Source organism: Vanacampus margaritifer, chromosome 10 (genome assembly GCF_051991255.1).
Source record: "Vanacampus margaritifer isolate UIUO_Vmar chromosome 10, RoL_Vmar_1.0, whole genome shotgun sequence".
Taxonomy (NCBI): Eukaryota; Metazoa; Chordata; class Actinopteri; order Syngnathiformes; family Syngnathidae; genus Vanacampus; species Vanacampus margaritifer.
The window spans coordinates 8,376,943-8,394,177 of NC_135441.1; the positions used below are offsets into that span (position 1 = coordinate 8,376,943).

Consider the following 17,235-nt stretch of genomic DNA (forward strand, 5'->3'; position numbering starts at 1 on the left):
TTTGACAGTTATACATATATAAAGCATTGTGACCGGATGTATCAAATATGACACAAATCAAAAGTCATATGGGGAAGTTTATTTAAAAAAAAAAAAACGTTTGTTCAAAAGGACCAATGAATACTCTATTTACAAATAATCCGAATTTTCTCTGATATATTTCTTGGTTCAGGCTTTGTAGGATTCAAAAAATATATATTGTGACACTATATCTCCCTCCTTGTGCATTTCTTTTAGGTAAGCACTAACGGAGAAATCTCCCTTCTGGCTGGAGCTGCCTCTGATTGTGACTGCAAGAATGACGTCAACTGCAACTGCTTCTACGGCGACGATGGCTACGCCCCAGATGCCGGCTTGAACTCTCCCACCTCCTTGGCGGTGTCCCCTGACGGGACACTCTTCATTGCCGACCTCAACAACATACGAATCCGAGCTGTTCGAGCCAATCGGCCCGGCCCCGCCGTCTCAAGCCCAGCTTATGGAGGATCCGGCGGGGCCCGCTATGAGGTGGCATCACCCAGAGAGCAGGAGCTGTATGTATTCAACAAAGAGGGGCTGCACATCCAAACTATTAGTCTTGTGACTGGAGAGCCGCTCTATAACTTCACCTATGGTCCTGATGGCGAACTGGCAAGCCTGGTTGACAATTGCAACAATACGGTCAAAGTGAGGAGAGAAGGCCTGGGCCAAGGAGGGGGAGCCGGCCTGCTCCGACTGGTGCTCCTGCCAGAGAATCAAGTGGTGACCTTGGGACTGGATCCAAGCGGAGGACTGCGCAGTGTCTCAGCTGTGGGTCAAGAGGTGGCTCTCATGGGCTACAGCGGCAACACAGGCCTGCTCGCCACCAAAGCTGATGAGACTGGATGGACCACCTTTTACCAGTGAGTGTGTGTGGGCCAGGTGTTGTTTTGATGTCTTTTGTAATCTAATGAGAACCACATACACTTGCATCATTGCTTTTGCGGTATTATACTGCCCTCTATTGGCAAGTTTTAAACTACAGTCAAAAACTGTTGCTTGCTGTGGTTCTGCATCTAATCTTAATTTGCGCACTGCAAAAACTGAAATCTTAAGGAAGATATAGTTTCTTAAATTTTACCTAAATTTGCTTATTTTGCTTTGATTAGTTATTTATACTTAAAAGGAAATTGTCAGACTAGAGCATTCTCCTTATTTTAAGATACTTATTACTAAATTATCTTATTTGATCAAGCAGTATTGGCATTGAGTGTTAACAGCCAGATTTAAGTACTGTGAGGCTTAAAACTATCATTTTCTACATTTTCAGATGACTACTAACCAACATCAAAAGCCCTGAACTGAGGTTTTATAAACTGAATTTTCTTATTTTAAGGTTTTGCGTAATCTAGTGATAAGATAAATGGGGAAAAATACAAGTATGAAAACAGTCAGCCAAAAATGCAAGCGCTCTTTTCGTTATATTTATTAAGATCATTTTTTTCAGTGGTCTAATGGTGGTCAATCCTCAGACTGGGTGATTGTGGGTTCAATGCCTGACTGGGTCATACCAAAGACAATAAAAATGGGACCTGTTCCCTCCCTGCTTGACACTTGGTCTAAATTGGCCAAACGTAAATGAATAGTAATTGAATAAGAAAATAGTTCTATATATTACAGCTTGAAAAAAAATCATATTAGTTGTTTTTAGTCTAAAAATACTATTTTCAAGACCACTGTGGTTGATATGGGCCTAGTATAATTTTCTTATTTAAAAAAATCTTACAGGTAAATTTAAGTAAAATGTTCTGTGTGAGGAAATGTGTGAGGCCAAGTGTATGTATTGACCTCCGTGAAATGTCTCCTCTCCCAGGTACGACAGCGAGGGTCGCCTGACCAATGTGACGTACCCCACGGGCATGGTTACGAGTCTCCATCGTGAGATTGAACGCTCCATCACCATCGATATCGAGAGCTCCAGCAGAGATGACGACGTGACTGTCATCACCAACCTTTCGTCTGTAGAAGCCTCGTACACTGTGGTTCAAGGTACATCCAAAAACTGCAAAGGGAACAGTAAATGTGCGCCTGACTTGAGAGAGGAAATATTGAATTAGGTTTTTAATATTCAGCCCGGATCATCCTGTGTGTTTGAATATCATCACAGCGCCAAATTCATTAATACTCTGCAGTGAATCCTATTCATCCCTCAAGCTTTGTTACACATACACACATAAAGATACAAATAAAGCTCTCAGCCAGTTCCCATTATCCCTCAGCTTATTTGGTTTGGCCAAAGCTGAAGAACAAGGAGAGTAATTGTCACTTCCCCCTCTGACCAACGTGAGTACTGTGACAGCAAACAGCGTGCTATAAAGTTTGAAGGCCTCGGGCAGAATAGGATTGAGATGTATGCAGAGATCCACCTGTGTTGTGGGAGGACCAGGGTAGAGACGTTCAGAGAGCTGTAAGTAATTTAAGGTTTCCGCCACCCCGTGTGGGTTTTCAGTGCAGCTCTCTGGTGACATTCTCACTTAACCACCTCCTATTCTTCTGCTCTTTCTCGTTCTCTTCATTAACTCTCCTCAGCCCTCAAGGTCTCATTTCTCTCTCTTTCACCCCTCCTCCGTCTCCATTTCTTCTGTTTTATTACCAGCTTGTTCAGGCAGACGGTGCAGAAAAGATTTATCTAAGGGCTGTTGCTGCCAAGTCAGTGGGAAAAAAAACATTCACTTGTCCGTTTGAGGCATTGTTAAAATGCGCCTGGAGCTTTATTACAAATTGGTCTTATGGATTACTGTCATTTACGGGGGGGTTCAAAGGGAGGCACCAGCTGATCCCGCTCACCTTTTACAAATGAAAAAGAACATGCTTCACCTTTCGTATCCAGCCAGATAGTTCTGAGCCCAAAACAATTTTATCTCCCTGTGATTAAGATGTGTGTTTTCAGTCCTGGGAGAGAGAATTTAAGTTCAACATTAGACACGATCTTATCTGATTCCATTCTTGTGTTTGCCAGTGATTCATTACACCGTGGTGATAAGGAATGTAGATGGCTGTAGAGAGATGTCAGATTTTATTCAGAATACAATAGAGATCGTTAAAGAAGGGTCTATTCGGGTTAGTCTTAATAAATATGTAGTAGGCATGATTTTATCACACAGATGAACATGTGGTTGTCTATGAAGAATATGAAAACTAGGGATGTTCGATACCACTTTTACTTCGGACCGATACCAGTACGAGTTCTCAAATCTTGAGTAGTCACTGATACTAAGTACTGATACCATTAGTACTTTTGATACATAAAATTCCCCCACGCCCCCAAAAAAATCAATGATGGATTTTTTTCCAATATTGACGCCTTCTTAAAATAATCGCTGAAGACATTTTTTCAGATTTTTCAGGAAACACAAAAAATTTAACCATTTTCATCACGAGGAGATGATTAAGACAAAAACATTTTTGCAACAAAAAAAATACTTAGGTAATTGTTTTAAGAGGGTGACAATATTTTATTTATAGTTTTCAAGTTTTCCAAAACAAAACAAAAAAAACACAAGCCCAAAAAAAAGCCAACAAAACAATAATATATGTATTTTAATTAATCCATTCTCTCCACAAAACAATTACCTAAGAAAAATTATATAGAAATAATGAAATAAACAAAAACAGAAATCCCCATTAATCTGAAATCATGTCAAGCTTGGTCACCATATTTAATTAAGGAGTCCAAGTCAATTCAAAGTCTTCTAGTTTTTCTTGAGTTGAACATAGAAAAAAATTTGGGCAGACAACTTTAAAGTAATGCCTATATCCCAATATAGCATTTTCTTTAAAATTGCGTGAAATGAACGGCAATTTTCTATTCTTCTAATTTGTAGTTCCTGATCATAAAAGGGCCTTACTCACTTATTCCTAATAAACACAACTAAAATCATATTTATTGTAAATGGGCATAGCAGTGAATTGAAATTAACAGGGAAGGACAGATGGACAAAAAGCAGACATAGGGCAATAACTACAAAAACAAACAAAAGAATATCTTAATATATAATAATAATCTTAATATGTCCATTTGTGCACGTCTGTGTCTGGTATTGCAATTATGGCATTGTGAAAAAAAAAATTTTTTGAAGTTGAGTAGGTCTCTTCTTATAGCAACAAATTAATGCTGTTAGTTTTATTTATCTGAAAGGGATATTCAGAACTATATCCTTTGCTGTGTCATATCCTTCATTGGACTCACTGTATTGCCAATCATTCTTGACATTATTGCCTTTTCTCTCTCTTAAGACCAAGTAAGGAACAACTACCAGATGTGCAACAATGGCACCCTGAGAGTGATGTACGCCAATGGAATGGGTATAAGTTTTCACACGGAGCCCCACATCCTGGCAGGATATGTCAGCCCTACGATCGGTCGCAGGAATATAACACTTCCCACAGACAACGGCCTAAACTCCATTGAATGGCGTCTGCGTAAGGAGCAGACCAAAGGGAAAATTACCGTGTTTGGCAGGAAGCTAAGAGTGAGTTCATCAGACCTCGCATAAACCTTTTTCAAGTGAATAATCTTTGTAAATGTGTACTTTTCTGCAGGCACATGGTCGCAACCTCCTCTCCATTGACTTTGACCGTAACACACGCACAGAGAAGATTTACGATGACCATCGCAAGTTTACACTGCGCATCATGTACGACGCTCAGGGCCGGCCAGCTATGTGGTTGCCTAGCAGCAGCCTGGCAGTGGTCAATGTGTCCTACTCATCCACTGGTCAGCTCGTTGGCCTGCAGAGGGGCAGCATGAGCGAGAGGACGGAGTTCGATCCTCATGGACGCATCCTGTCTCGCTCTTTTGTGGACGGGAAGGTTTGGAGTTATAGTTACCTTGATAAAGTAAGTGCAATTATCACATTTATTACATAATGGAATACTTTACTCACAATGTTTTAATTTTTGAATTCTCTCTTTCCAGTCCATGGTGTTATTGCTCCAGAGTCAAAAGCAGTACATCTTTGAGTTTGATACCTCCAATCGCGTCACGGCGGTCACCATGCCAAGCGTCGCCCGCCACACCATGTTCACGCACGTGTCCATCGGATACATACGCAACACTTACAACCCGCCAGAGAGCAACGCCTCCATCATCCACGACTTCAGTGAAGACGGCAGGCCTCAAGCCATACACTACCTGGGCACCGGCCGCCGCGTCCTCTACAAGTACGGAAAACTGGCCAAGTTGTCCGAGATCGTGTACGACAGCACTGCTGTCACCTTCGGCTACGATGAGACCGCGGGCGTGCTGAAGATGGTCAATCTGCAGAGCGGTGGCTTCTCTTGTACTATCCGCTACCGGAAAATGGGTCCGCTTATCGACAAGCAGATTTATCGCTTCAGTGAGGAGGGGATGGTCAACGCGAGGTTCGACTACACCTACCACGACAACAGCTTCCGAATTGCAAGCATGAAGCCAGTCATCAGTGAAACGCCGCTACCTGTGGACCTCTACAGATATGATGAAATCTCTGGCAAGGTGCACTGTCTTTGGCCATTACTGCAATATGTAGACTGATTTTCAAAGTGGAAGACAACCTTAAACATTTCTTGACAATAATATGTTGTATGTGATCTCACTAGTCTAAACATGACATTATGTTTAACTCATTTGCTCCCAAAAACGTATAAAAACATTCTATTGAAAATATTGTCATGGTCCTAAAAACTTATTTATACGTTTTTTCTGGGGGGGGTTGACTGTCGTTCAGTAACCAGAAGGTCGGCTGTTCGATCCCCGCTCTCCCCAAAGCCATGTGCCGTTTGTCTTCGGGCAAGGCACACACACATTGACACTGGTGTATGGAAGGCGCGAAAGTTTGGAGGTGGATGGAGGGGCCGTAGGCACACTGGCAGCCTCACTTCCGTCAGCCTGCCCCAGGGCAGTTGTGGCTACCTAAGTATCTTATCGCCACCACAGTGTGGATGTGTGAGTGCATGAATAATGTATCTGTTCCATTGTAAAGCGTCTTTGAGTATCTGAGATAGAAAAGCGCTATATAAATCCGATGCATTATTATTATTATTATTATTGACCTGAAGAGGTTGCTTAAAGCAATGGTAGTTATTACAAAAAAACGGCCAGCAGGTGGCAGAGTATAAGAGATCAACCAGGGCCTTGTTGCAACAAACTCTTTTTCCCAGTGTTTTCAACAGATTTGTGAATAGTGATATTGTAATGCTAATTGCTGCAAATCGTAAACAGATACAAATATATTTTTTTCCTGATGAAAGAAGAAACTCTAATCTTTCTTTTTGGTAGGTTCTATGTTTTTATAGCAACAGAACACAATATTCTGTGGGCTTTGCAAAATCAGTCAAAATCCAATGAAACAGCCAGGAGCGAAGGGGGTTGCTTCGGTGAAAATAGCTAGGAGTGATTGAATTAATATTACATTTTTGAATATGAGTTATGAAGCAAAATCCAGACGTTTTTATCCATATTAGGTCAAAATGGCCGCCCTTGAGATGCATAAAAAACGGCTGGATTTTGCTGCTTAACTCATATTCCACATATTCCACGCAATATTAACCAAAATGCCAAATTTAGACGAGTGAGGCTGCATAAAACATATTATTGTCAAAAAAATGTTTAGGTTAACTTCCCCTTTAAGTGTCAGTATGTAAGACTTATACATTCTGCAAACCTTTCTGTCCTAGGTGGAGCACTTTGGAAAGTTTGGGGTCATTTACTACGACATTAATCAGATTATCACCACAGCTGTTATGACGCTGAGTAAGCATTTCGACACCCACGGACGCATCAAGGAGGTCCAGTATGAGATCTTCCGTTCCCTCATGTACTGGATGACGGTGCAGTATGACAGCATGGGACGTGTGGTAAAGAGGGAGCTGAAAATCGGGCCCTATGCCAACACCACTCAATATCGCTATGATTATGATGGAGACGGACAGCTCACCGGGGTCAAGGTGAGTAAACCATGTGGATTAGTTCATATCATGTCGATTTATTGTCCTGTGTTATCAGACACTGGGCTGGTGATGCCCTGTTTAATGCTCATTTGGAACTAGGAACTGGAACTGGAATTAGACTCTGGCCTTTGTGTTATCTTTTTTTATTCAGGTGAACGACTGGTCAACATGGCGTTACAGCTACGACCTGAATGGCAACCTTCATCTGCTGAACCCCGGGAACAGCGCTCGGATCATGCCGCTGCGCTATGACCTCCGTGATCGCATCACACGGCTGGGAGATGTCCAGTACCGCTTGGACGAGGATGGTTACCTCAGCCAGCGCGGTTTTGACATGTTTGACTACAATTCAAAGGGTCAGCTGCTGAGGGCCTACAATCGGGGCCCTGGCGGCTGGAGTGTTGTTTATCACTACGACGGGTTGGGACGCAGGGTCTCGACAAGGAACAGCCTTGGACAGCACCTTCAGTTTTTCTATGCTGACCTCAACCACCCAACTAGGGTGACACACATTTTTAACCACTCAAGCTCAGAAATATCCTCACTCTACTATGACCTTCAGGTAGGTGTACATGGCAACAGAGGTTCATCTGAGCATTTTGCTCTTAGGGTTAAGCGAGGTTATATTTATCAAAGTCACATGAAATCTAACCTTGGTGCAACTCGCAGCTATTGTTAAGGATGTTTACATGCACAATGTAAAGGATAATAGATTTGGAATCCTTGTTGAATTTCCTTTCCAACAATACCTGTTTTGTGAAGATTGACCCAGTAGTTCCATGATATAATGGTTCAATGGAAGGTGTGGCCACGCCCCTTTTTGCAGAAAATGTCCACATTTGGTGGGCCGTAACTCCCAAACCCCTGCTCTAATTGACCTAAAATTTGAGATTTAGTGTTGTCAGATCACAATCAACAAGTGCACCAGGTTTCATTAAAATCAAAATGGAACGACCCAATAGCAACAAGGAATAGGACTAAAACCCTCTTGAGTCGTCCCAATCCCTATTCGCCAATTGTTTAAGGTGAAATGCTAAAACATCCAATGCTTGGATAAATCCAAATTGTTGACCTTGTTCCAATGTGATGGCCGCACCAGTAATTGAAGAGAGGTGGAATCAATGATGTAATCATCATGACTAGCCTACCATTGAAGTTTATGGGGCCAATGTTATGGTTTAGTCAAGTTCCAGTAATAAAGAAAACTGACTAGATTAATATATTTTAACCCCTTCGGACCCATAGATGATTCCAGTGGACATGACATATTTGCGTGTTTAAACCAATAAAAACGCATAATCTGGATGATGTCAACACTTCTGGTTCATGATTGGATCCTAGCTAACCAATCACAGTCGCAAGTTGATTTGCATGATGTTCATGTTAAAAATGTTACATATAAGCTTGATAAGTGTACATCACGTTACAGCCTTACTATCCTGGTGTCCATTATAACAAATAAAAACATGATACCCCCCCAAAAAAAAAAATCAATGTTGTTCTTATGTGGGGAAAGAGTCCAAATTTGTTTTTTTTTTTGTTTGTTTTTATGCCCAGCAGAAAATATGTGGGTCTGAAGGGGTTAATGAACATATTTTGAGAGGTTCAGCCAGGATAGTTCATGGCACATGAGATACTTTAACACATACATTGACTACCAGGGAGTCAAAATCTTAACTCCTGGGATGTGCTTAACTAACAAAGCAGTCCATTGTTATTAGACATATTAGACTAACAAGATGCTGTATATTGCAATGTTGCGCTCCACACAGTTAGACCACACACATGCAGGCATTTTAGGAATGATGAGGTGCACAAAAAGTGCTGCGCCCGTGAGCTATGTCCCCATAGACTGAGCTTAAAAAATAATTAAATCTAATATACCAGCATTTTAAAATGCAGTGCATAGATAATGTTGTTCTTGCCTCATATCAGAAGGTGTGACCTTTGTTTTGGGCAAGGCTACTGTATTTTAATATCTGCATGTATGAATATCTTAGCTTAAAAATTGGAGAGCAAAGCAATGTGAACGCAAATTCACTTAAAATGTACTTTTTTGTTCAGGGCCATGTGTTTGCCATGGAGGTAAGCAGTGGAGAGGAATACTACATAGCATCTGACAACACCGGGACGCCATTGGCTGTTTTTAGCAGCAATGGACAGATGATCAAACAGGTAATGCAAATGCTAAATATGTACAATTATTTATTTATTCTTAACCTGTTTTCTGAGCACGGTCATACTCAACAAGCCACTTCTCTACTCACTCAGTTGCAATACACAGCATATGGAGAGATTTACCTGGACTCCAACCCGGAGTTCCAGCTGGTGGTGGGATTTCATGGTGGTCTGTACGATGCCCTGACCAAGCTGGTCCACTTCACCCAGCGTGACTATGATGTCTTGGCTGGCCGCTGGACTTCGCCTGATTACAGCATCTGGCCCAAGATTGGGAAAGACCCCTCTCCATTTAACCTGTACATGTTCAAAAACAACAATCCCCTCAGTGACATGTTAGACGTGAAAAATTATGTCACAGGTAAGAAGGAATCGAGAATAGTATACTTTATACTAGTGCTGTAAATCGATTACAAATTTTAACAAATTAATCTCACAATTTTCCATAATTAATCACGATTAATCACGATTAATCACATTTTTCGACTTCTGCTTCTCCTTTTTTCTAAAAAGTCAAATCTTGGAATTAATGTAAAATAATCAAATAGAAACTTCTACTGTAAAATACAACTTCTCATATACACAATTCTCAGAACTTCTCGCTTCCAGGCTTAGTTCTGCTCACGAGCATCACACTCCAGCAGAATTGGTTTGTGAGGCCCCATGGAGGTTAACTTGAGCAGGGAATTTTGCTCTGAGATGAGCCAAAGCCGTACAAATAATATGCTATTTGAATGTGGCTGTGCAAAGTGCGCAATCAATTTAGAGTTTTCCAACAAGCATCAAGCAAGTAAATCACTGGGTTAATTTCATTATAACGCTTAAATTAATTTCATCTCTAGAGTTAACGTGACAGCCCCACTTTATACAAATATGTGTTGGATATACAATAGCTCACATTTCTGCAAATATTTAATTATATCTTTCATGAGGCAAAACTGAAGAAATGACACTTTGACAAATGAAAAGTAGTCAATGTACAGCTTATATAACAATGTAAAATTATCGCTTTCTCAAAATAACTCAAAATACAGCCAACGGTAGCTAAATTCCTGACAACAAAAGTGAGTACACCCCTAAGTGAAACTGCCCAAAGTGTCAATATTTTGTGCATTATTTTCCAGCACTGCCTTAACTCTGGTGCACGGAGTTCAACGTGGATGGTCTTGCCACTGTGCTGCAGCTCAATTTCAGGGTGTTGGCAATGGCATGAGGTGCCATGTTGAACTTTCCGTGACCACTATGAGACCATGTGAGAGCTGTAGTACTAAATATAACACACCTGCTCCCTATTTACAGTGAGACCTTGTAATACTAATGAGCCACATGACACTAGGGAGGGAAAATGATTAACTGTGCCCAATATGGACATTTTCACTTAGGGGCTTACTCACTTTTGTTGCCAGGGGTTTCGCTATTAATGGTTTTATTTTAAATTATTTGGACGATGGATGAATTTGATAACCTATACATTTTTCATGATATAATCCGCAGAAATGTGACGGGTATACAGTACTCACTTTTGTGAGATACTTTAGACTGTCAGTCATATCTTTAGTGTTAACATCATGGTGCAACTAGTTTTTCATGCGCTTTGTACAGCGTGACCCAAAAAAACGGGAATTTTTGAAGTACGTATTGGCAGATATGAGCAAGTGGCAGCACTGCCACTGTGTGACCTAGTGACCTTGAGCAAGTAAAAGCTCCGCCATTTTAGTAGCCATGGAAATTCAGTCTCCCAGCTGTCAATGAGGAATCTCAACAGTTGATTTCAAGAACGCATTCGTACAGGAAGACGCTATTTACTAAAACATTTAAAAAATGAAAATTCCATCATTGTTTCTTAAGTGGCATGTTTTAAGGTTTCAATTACTATAAATATGTTTTTAAAAATTCTTCCATCACTCTTGCTTTTATTGGATTTTAAAAAGTTCCCGTTTTTAGGGGTCGTCCCGTATTAGCTACAAAAGAAAGCAATCTATTTCTTATGAAATCCTTTCAAAATAAATCAAATCATTGGCTACCCAGTGTAAATTTGCCGTTCCAGCATGTAATTTCAATTTTATCTGATGTTGTAGATGTGAAGAGCTGGCTGGTGATGTTTGGCTTCCAGCTTAGTAACATAATCCCCGGATTCCCTCGACACTCGCTCTACTTTGTGGAGCCGCCGTATGAGCTGCAGGCTACCCAGCACTGTGAGAATGGACAGGTACTGAATGAGAAAACTGCCTTGTGAGTATGACAGTCATTGAGCTTTTCATCAATTGATCTCTCAATCTCGTCTTGTGGCGACTGCAGCTCATCACGGGCGTGCAGCAGGCGGCAGAGCGTCACAACCAAGCCTTCATGGCTCTAGAGGGCCGTCTTCTCAACAAAGAACGGCGCAGGCGAAAGGAAAAGCCCGGCCACTGGTTCGGCACCAGCACCCCCATCATAGGACGAGGAGTGATGCTGGCCCTCAAGGAGGGCCGAGTGGTAGCCGGCGTGTCATCTTTAGCCAGCGACGACAGCCGCAAAGTGGCTCTTGTGCTGAACGGCGCCCAGTACCTGGAAGGCACCCACTACACGCAGGAAGGGAAAGACTGCCACTACTTTGTGAAAATCGGCTCGTCTGACAGCGACCTCTTGGCCTTGGGCCTCACCAACGGACGCAAGTCGCTGGAGAGCGGCATCAACGTGACGGTCAGCGGAAGATCCAGGAGAGGGGTGACGGTGGAGTTTGCCGTGCCGTCGTTTGTTCTCAGCGTCCGCTACGGGCTTTCCGCTGACGTGGTGGACGAGGAGAAGGTAAGACTGTTGGAGTTGGCCCGCCAGAGGGCTTTGGCGGGAGCCTGGTCCAAGGAACAACAGCGGGCCAGAGACGGCAAAGGAGGCAGTCGCCTCTGGACTGAGGGAGAGCGACAACAGCTGCTAACGACGGGCAGAGTACAAGGATATGATGGCTACTACGTACTTCCCGTGGAGCAGTATCCAGAACTGGCTGACAGCAGCAACAATATCCAGTTCCTTAGACAGAATGAGATGGGCAGGAGGTAACAGCCCACCAGGAATCCGCCCCACTCCCCCGAAGCCCTTTTTCCCTTCCCAGCCTCCTCAACCCTTTTTCTCTGGAGATTTCATCAACAAACGGGGTTACTCATGGAACGCTGCAGGGACTTTTGAAAAGAGTGACGCAACATTATTATTAATTTTACTGCCACCGGCAAAAAAAAAGTCATCTGAAGTAACCTTTCTTTTAAAGAAAAAACACTGAATAAGTGAGAAGGCACTACTGATTAAATAAGAAGATTCCCCTTTTTAAAAAAGATGATTGCTATTTTCGCCCATATTTTTTGGGCCACACTGAGAGGGCCCGCAAGCTTTTCGGACGCTCAACGCAAAAAGGACAAGAGTGAAGAGCACTTGGGTGTGTTGCCATGACGACAACACATCAAAGGAGGACAGCAGAGACGGACGAGGCAAAAGTTCCGTTTGTCCAGCACTACGAGTCGTCACCTTGTCTCAGGCCTCCCATCGTCCATCACTGACTGAAGCAAGCAACACGCAAGCCGAAGGCCTCCATCAACTGCTCGGAATGGACCAGAAAGTACACCGTAAAAAGCATAACAAAAAAAGATGGCTATATTTGTGGACAGTGGCACTACACAGCATTGTTTATTTCCAAACGGGAGAAGTAACATGTTATGTGTCCAATTACACTAAATTTCAGGATGTTGCGTATTAATGCTGTAGATGCTGTAGTTTTGTATGTTTCAGTCGCAGTAGGATCGTGAGACGTTCACTCACCAAGGCACTTCTGTACAGAACCCACCGCTCACAGAGTCCACAAAACATGCTAAGTTCGTATTTATTTTTCATTTTTATTTATTTATTCTTAGTAATATATGACAATCATGAATGAGTCAGTCAGTTTAATTCTAAATGATTTTTAATGTATGAATTCATTTTCTTTTGTAAATGATGTATTAAATGTTCATTTTGTTTTTTGTATTATTTTAGATTGCTACCAGGGCAAATAATAGTCACTCTCTAAAAAAAAATAATTTATGTAATAAAGTGTTTAAAAATGGTTTATACTCTAAATAAAAGTCTTTAAAACTGTGAAAATGATTTTTCAAGCTATATTTCGATGTACAGTGTATAGATCTACCTTTATGCAGCACAGTAGAATATTGTTCAGAATATCGAGTTTTATATTTCTAAGAAGAAGTGGCTTGTAATGTGCAAAATCTTTGGCTGGTATTACTACTCTAGAGTTTTGTGGCACTCTAATATTGCATATCTACAGCATCGGTCTGCAGTTTTGATGTTTGTTTGTTTTTTTTTCCTTTATTTCTTTGTTTTTTGGAAACAGACGGATTTCCGACCTAGATCCCAACAGCAGTAGCAGTAATGGATCCTCCTCACTGTGAAGAGACTCGTGATGGATGTCAAATTGTACCAAATCAGTATTATCAAAGGATAACACGTACGCTCACTAAAACGAGACTCTTCTGGGAACTTATGAATAAAACATGATTGTTTTTTTCAACCCAACAATGTCTAGTTCACTTTCATCTCTTTTTCTTCCCAGCACACAGCAAATATTCATGATTTCCCCACTTTTCAGGCTAAGTTCAGCAGTTGACATACTTTGAAAAGCAAGTTACGTTATAAAGCAGTCACAGCTGTTGTGGATTTTGTTGGCGAAAAGGATCGCGATTGGTTGGCTCGCCCAAAGTCAGCTGAGCTAGACTAAGGAGCCGGTCGATGGGGTGGCAGCCCCGGGCATCCACCTGAGGAGGACATCCACAACACCCACCACACCAAAAATAAAACAAAATAAAATAATGGGCAGCAAATTGTCTTGCATTAACAATCGTTTCTGAAGGGGCATCCATCTTAGAAAGAAGGGAAGCCCAGGAAGACAGTGGCTTGCAAAGCACAAAGGATAACCCAGGTGAGCGCTTGAGTATGATCACCCCCAAAAAACTTTTTGTCAACACATAGTGGACTGTTGGCATATTCACACACCAAAGCCTTAGCGGATACTTACAAACGTACCAGCTTCACTCGCGCCAGACCACAAAAGGAGAAGAGGAGGGGCACCTCTTCATCCTCTGACATAAATAAAAAATGTATGAACATTGCTAGTCAATCAAGTGGTTGGTTGTGCCAAAAACGTGTTTGTAAATGCTAAATGCTATCAGCAGGTACGTGGCTGTTTTTTGTTGTTGTTGTTTTTTTACCAGCAAGACCAATGTCACTGAAGAGTTTGAAACAAGTTTTGTCAAAATGCTAGCTTGCTAAGAATTAAGGATGTTATGACAATGTAAAGATTTTAGAAAGATTTCAGAAAGAAAGAAAAATAACTCCTTACTTTTAATCTTAACACAATAGAATGACCATGACATTTTTTAAGAAAATGAATGAATAGACTTTGCAATTTTACTTCAGTGTGGACCATTATAATGAGGCACCACAAGAAAGTATCCAATTTCACAAGCTGAGTAATCATAACAATAATTAATTAATCAAAAATTAGATACAATTAACTCATTCACTGCGATTGATGGCTATAGACGTCAAAAATGCATTTGAATTATTTCTATTAGTTTAACATTTTTTCCCACTTTTGTTAACAAGAGTATGAAAACGTAGAAAAAAAAATATTGTACATTTAGAACAGATATAAAATTTGGGATTAATCGTGAGGTTTAGTTGATCAGGGGCAGACAAAACAAGTTTTACTTCTTTCTGTCCCCTTTCATTCTTTTGCTTTACTTGGAATTCAAATATTGTTTTTTATTGTCTTTTTTCTTTTAAAAATTAATGAAATTAATTGATTGATTGAGTTAACTAGTGAAGTCTAGCAATTAAACATGATTAAGAATTTCCATCGCCTGACGCCCCTAATTTTTTATAATCTTTTCTTTAAAAAAAAATAAGAAAAACGAATATTAAAAATAAAACAAAAATTTAATTAAAATAAAAAAAGAAAGAAAGAAGAATAGATTATTAAGAATTAGGAGCATCAGGGGATTCATTTCCCCCCGTAATTAATCGCATGACTTCACTAGTTAACTCACAATTAATCAAAAATTCAAAAATCTGTTCTAAATGTACAATATATTTTTTTCTAGGTTTTCATACTCTTGTTAACAAAAGTGGAAACAATGTTAAACTAATAGAAATAGTTCAAAGGAATTTTTGACGTCTATAGCCGTCAATGGCAGGGAATGAGTTAAGCAGTGACCTGTTGGCAGCGCAAAAATATGCACATAATTACTTAAAGTGACAGTGTGTAATATTTAGCGCCATCTAGTGGTGAACTAATAATTCATTCATTTTAAAAACCCATAAAGATTTCAATAATATGGGGAAAAAATATGTTCTATCCGATCAACGTACATTTTTATATAATTGTAGGTCTAGAAATCATTATATTGCATGGCTGTAGCCTCACCTTACAAGAGGCTAATATGTTTCGCCAGGGATCAACATGAAGTGGTTGCCTTTTTTTACGTCTATAAATATTAGCATTTTTGCTCAATAGTTTCCAGGTCATGTGACCTATTACACCCAAATCAGTGCTGACTCATAGTGGCATGTCGGCTGGATGACACAAACCTCTTATTTTTTTCATTTTAGCCCTCAAAACGTATTTTTTTAAATGCAAATATTAGCATTTTTGCTCAATATATCAGTGCTTGATCACACACAGCAAAACCGCCAGTGTTAGATTAACACTGAGAGTGTTAAGTCTAACAGTAGTAAAGTGTTTAAATGTGTCCACACCAATGAGTGTAAATCTGACACTTCAAAGTGTTACTTTTTTTCCACACTTAACCAGTACTCCAACACTGTGTAGTGTTAAACACTGAGTAGGGTTGAAATTACTCTACACTAGTGTTAGTGTTAAACATTTCATTCAGCCAAACTACACTTAAAACTCTGGTGTTTAAACACAAGTGTATTGCAGTAGTGTCAGTGTTAAAAATGTAACTCAAAATACACTACGCTAGTAAATGGTACTCCATTTATATAGCGTTTTTCCTCCTTACAAGGCCCTGAAAGCACTTTACATTTTGACTACTGCTGACACCACATCAGGAGCAAGTGGGGGTTCAGTATCTTGCTCAAGGATACTTTGACATAGTCACATAGGCCTGGGATTGAACCCATGCTCGGGAGACGAGCACTCTACCACTGAACTACGCCACCTCAACAACACAACTGGATGTGTCGCTCTTGAAATGTTGATAACACGCTGGAAAGTTGAAACGTTTCTCCTTCACCGGAAATGAGGGTGTGGTCAATTTAACACTCAAGGTAGTGCTATTCAGGTTACGCCCAACATCCACCATGGAAAATATCGAGAAGGGGAAAATTGAAGAACCAGAGGCATATCTCATTTGGGAAGCCCAGCACTAACCCACACCAATTTTGAGTCCACAAGTCACATGATCTGGAAGCTACTGAGCTATAATGCTAACTTTTATATATAAAAATTCATAGAAAATATAGAGAAATGTGAGATTGAAAAACAAGAGCTGTATTTTATGCAGGAGGCCCAGCACTACTATAGCTTGTTTTCCTGTTTTTACGCTCCCTCGTTTGCGCTTCCTCATTTTGCGTTGAGGATTCAGGGAATTTTCCTATCCTCAAAATTCAAGAATACAAATGTAATACAAACTTTTTTCCTGAGAGAGCTCAGTATTGTTCATTCGGTAATTTTACTGATTTGACTTTTTATTTTTGTACGTGCGTGAGTATGTGCATGTGTGGGTGTGTGTGTGTGCATGTGTGTACTCATTAATTCACCTAAAACCTATTTAAAATCCCATACCGTTCAACTGAACCGAATACTTCAGAATCCAGCTAGAATTGTGAGGTTGTCAGGAGACCCGAGGAAGGATCAAATAAAAGAAAGAAAAGTGAAATCCAGCATCATCTACTACACACCGGGTTACCAACCAGAATCTTTCACCAACCCCAGAAACATCTAAATTCCAACAAATTAGGGAGACCTCAAGAGACCAAAGGAAAGACTGAGGAAAAGAAGGAAGGAGGGATAGATGAAGCAGAGTGAGATCCACAGACATCAGCCTCCACCGATTCAACGACCAG

At 40.6% G+C, this 17,235-nt stretch overlaps 1 protein-coding gene across 10 annotated transcripts in view; it reads left to right on the forward strand.

The window, feature by feature from the left end:
* tenm2a (teneurin transmembrane protein 2a) overlaps positions 1 to 13,665 on the forward strand; it is a 266,084-nt gene extending 252,419 nt beyond the window's left edge. For all 10 annotated transcript variants that reach the window (XM_077577334.1, XM_077577335.1, XM_077577336.1 and 7 more), the window contains 11 exons: positions 238 to 881; positions 1,832 to 2,007; positions 4,255 to 4,490; positions 4,561 to 4,857; positions 4,937 to 5,494; positions 6,676 to 6,945; positions 7,100 to 7,510; positions 9,013 to 9,123; positions 9,220 to 9,487; positions 11,205 to 11,335; positions 11,425 to 13,665. In XM_077577334.1, the coding sequence (XP_077433460.1) occupies positions 238 to 881; positions 1,832 to 2,007; positions 4,255 to 4,490; positions 4,561 to 4,857; positions 4,937 to 5,494; positions 6,676 to 6,945; positions 7,100 to 7,510; positions 9,013 to 9,123; positions 9,220 to 9,487; positions 11,205 to 11,335; positions 11,425 to 12,162 (3,840 nt within the window). In that variant the 3' untranslated portion in view covers positions 12,163 to 13,665. The remainder of the gene's footprint in view (positions 1 to 237; positions 882 to 1,831; positions 2,008 to 4,254; positions 4,491 to 4,560; positions 4,858 to 4,936; positions 5,495 to 6,675; positions 6,946 to 7,099; positions 7,511 to 9,012; positions 9,124 to 9,219; positions 9,488 to 11,204; positions 11,336 to 11,424) is intronic.
* Positions 13,666 to 17,235: the final 3,570 nt, after the last annotated feature.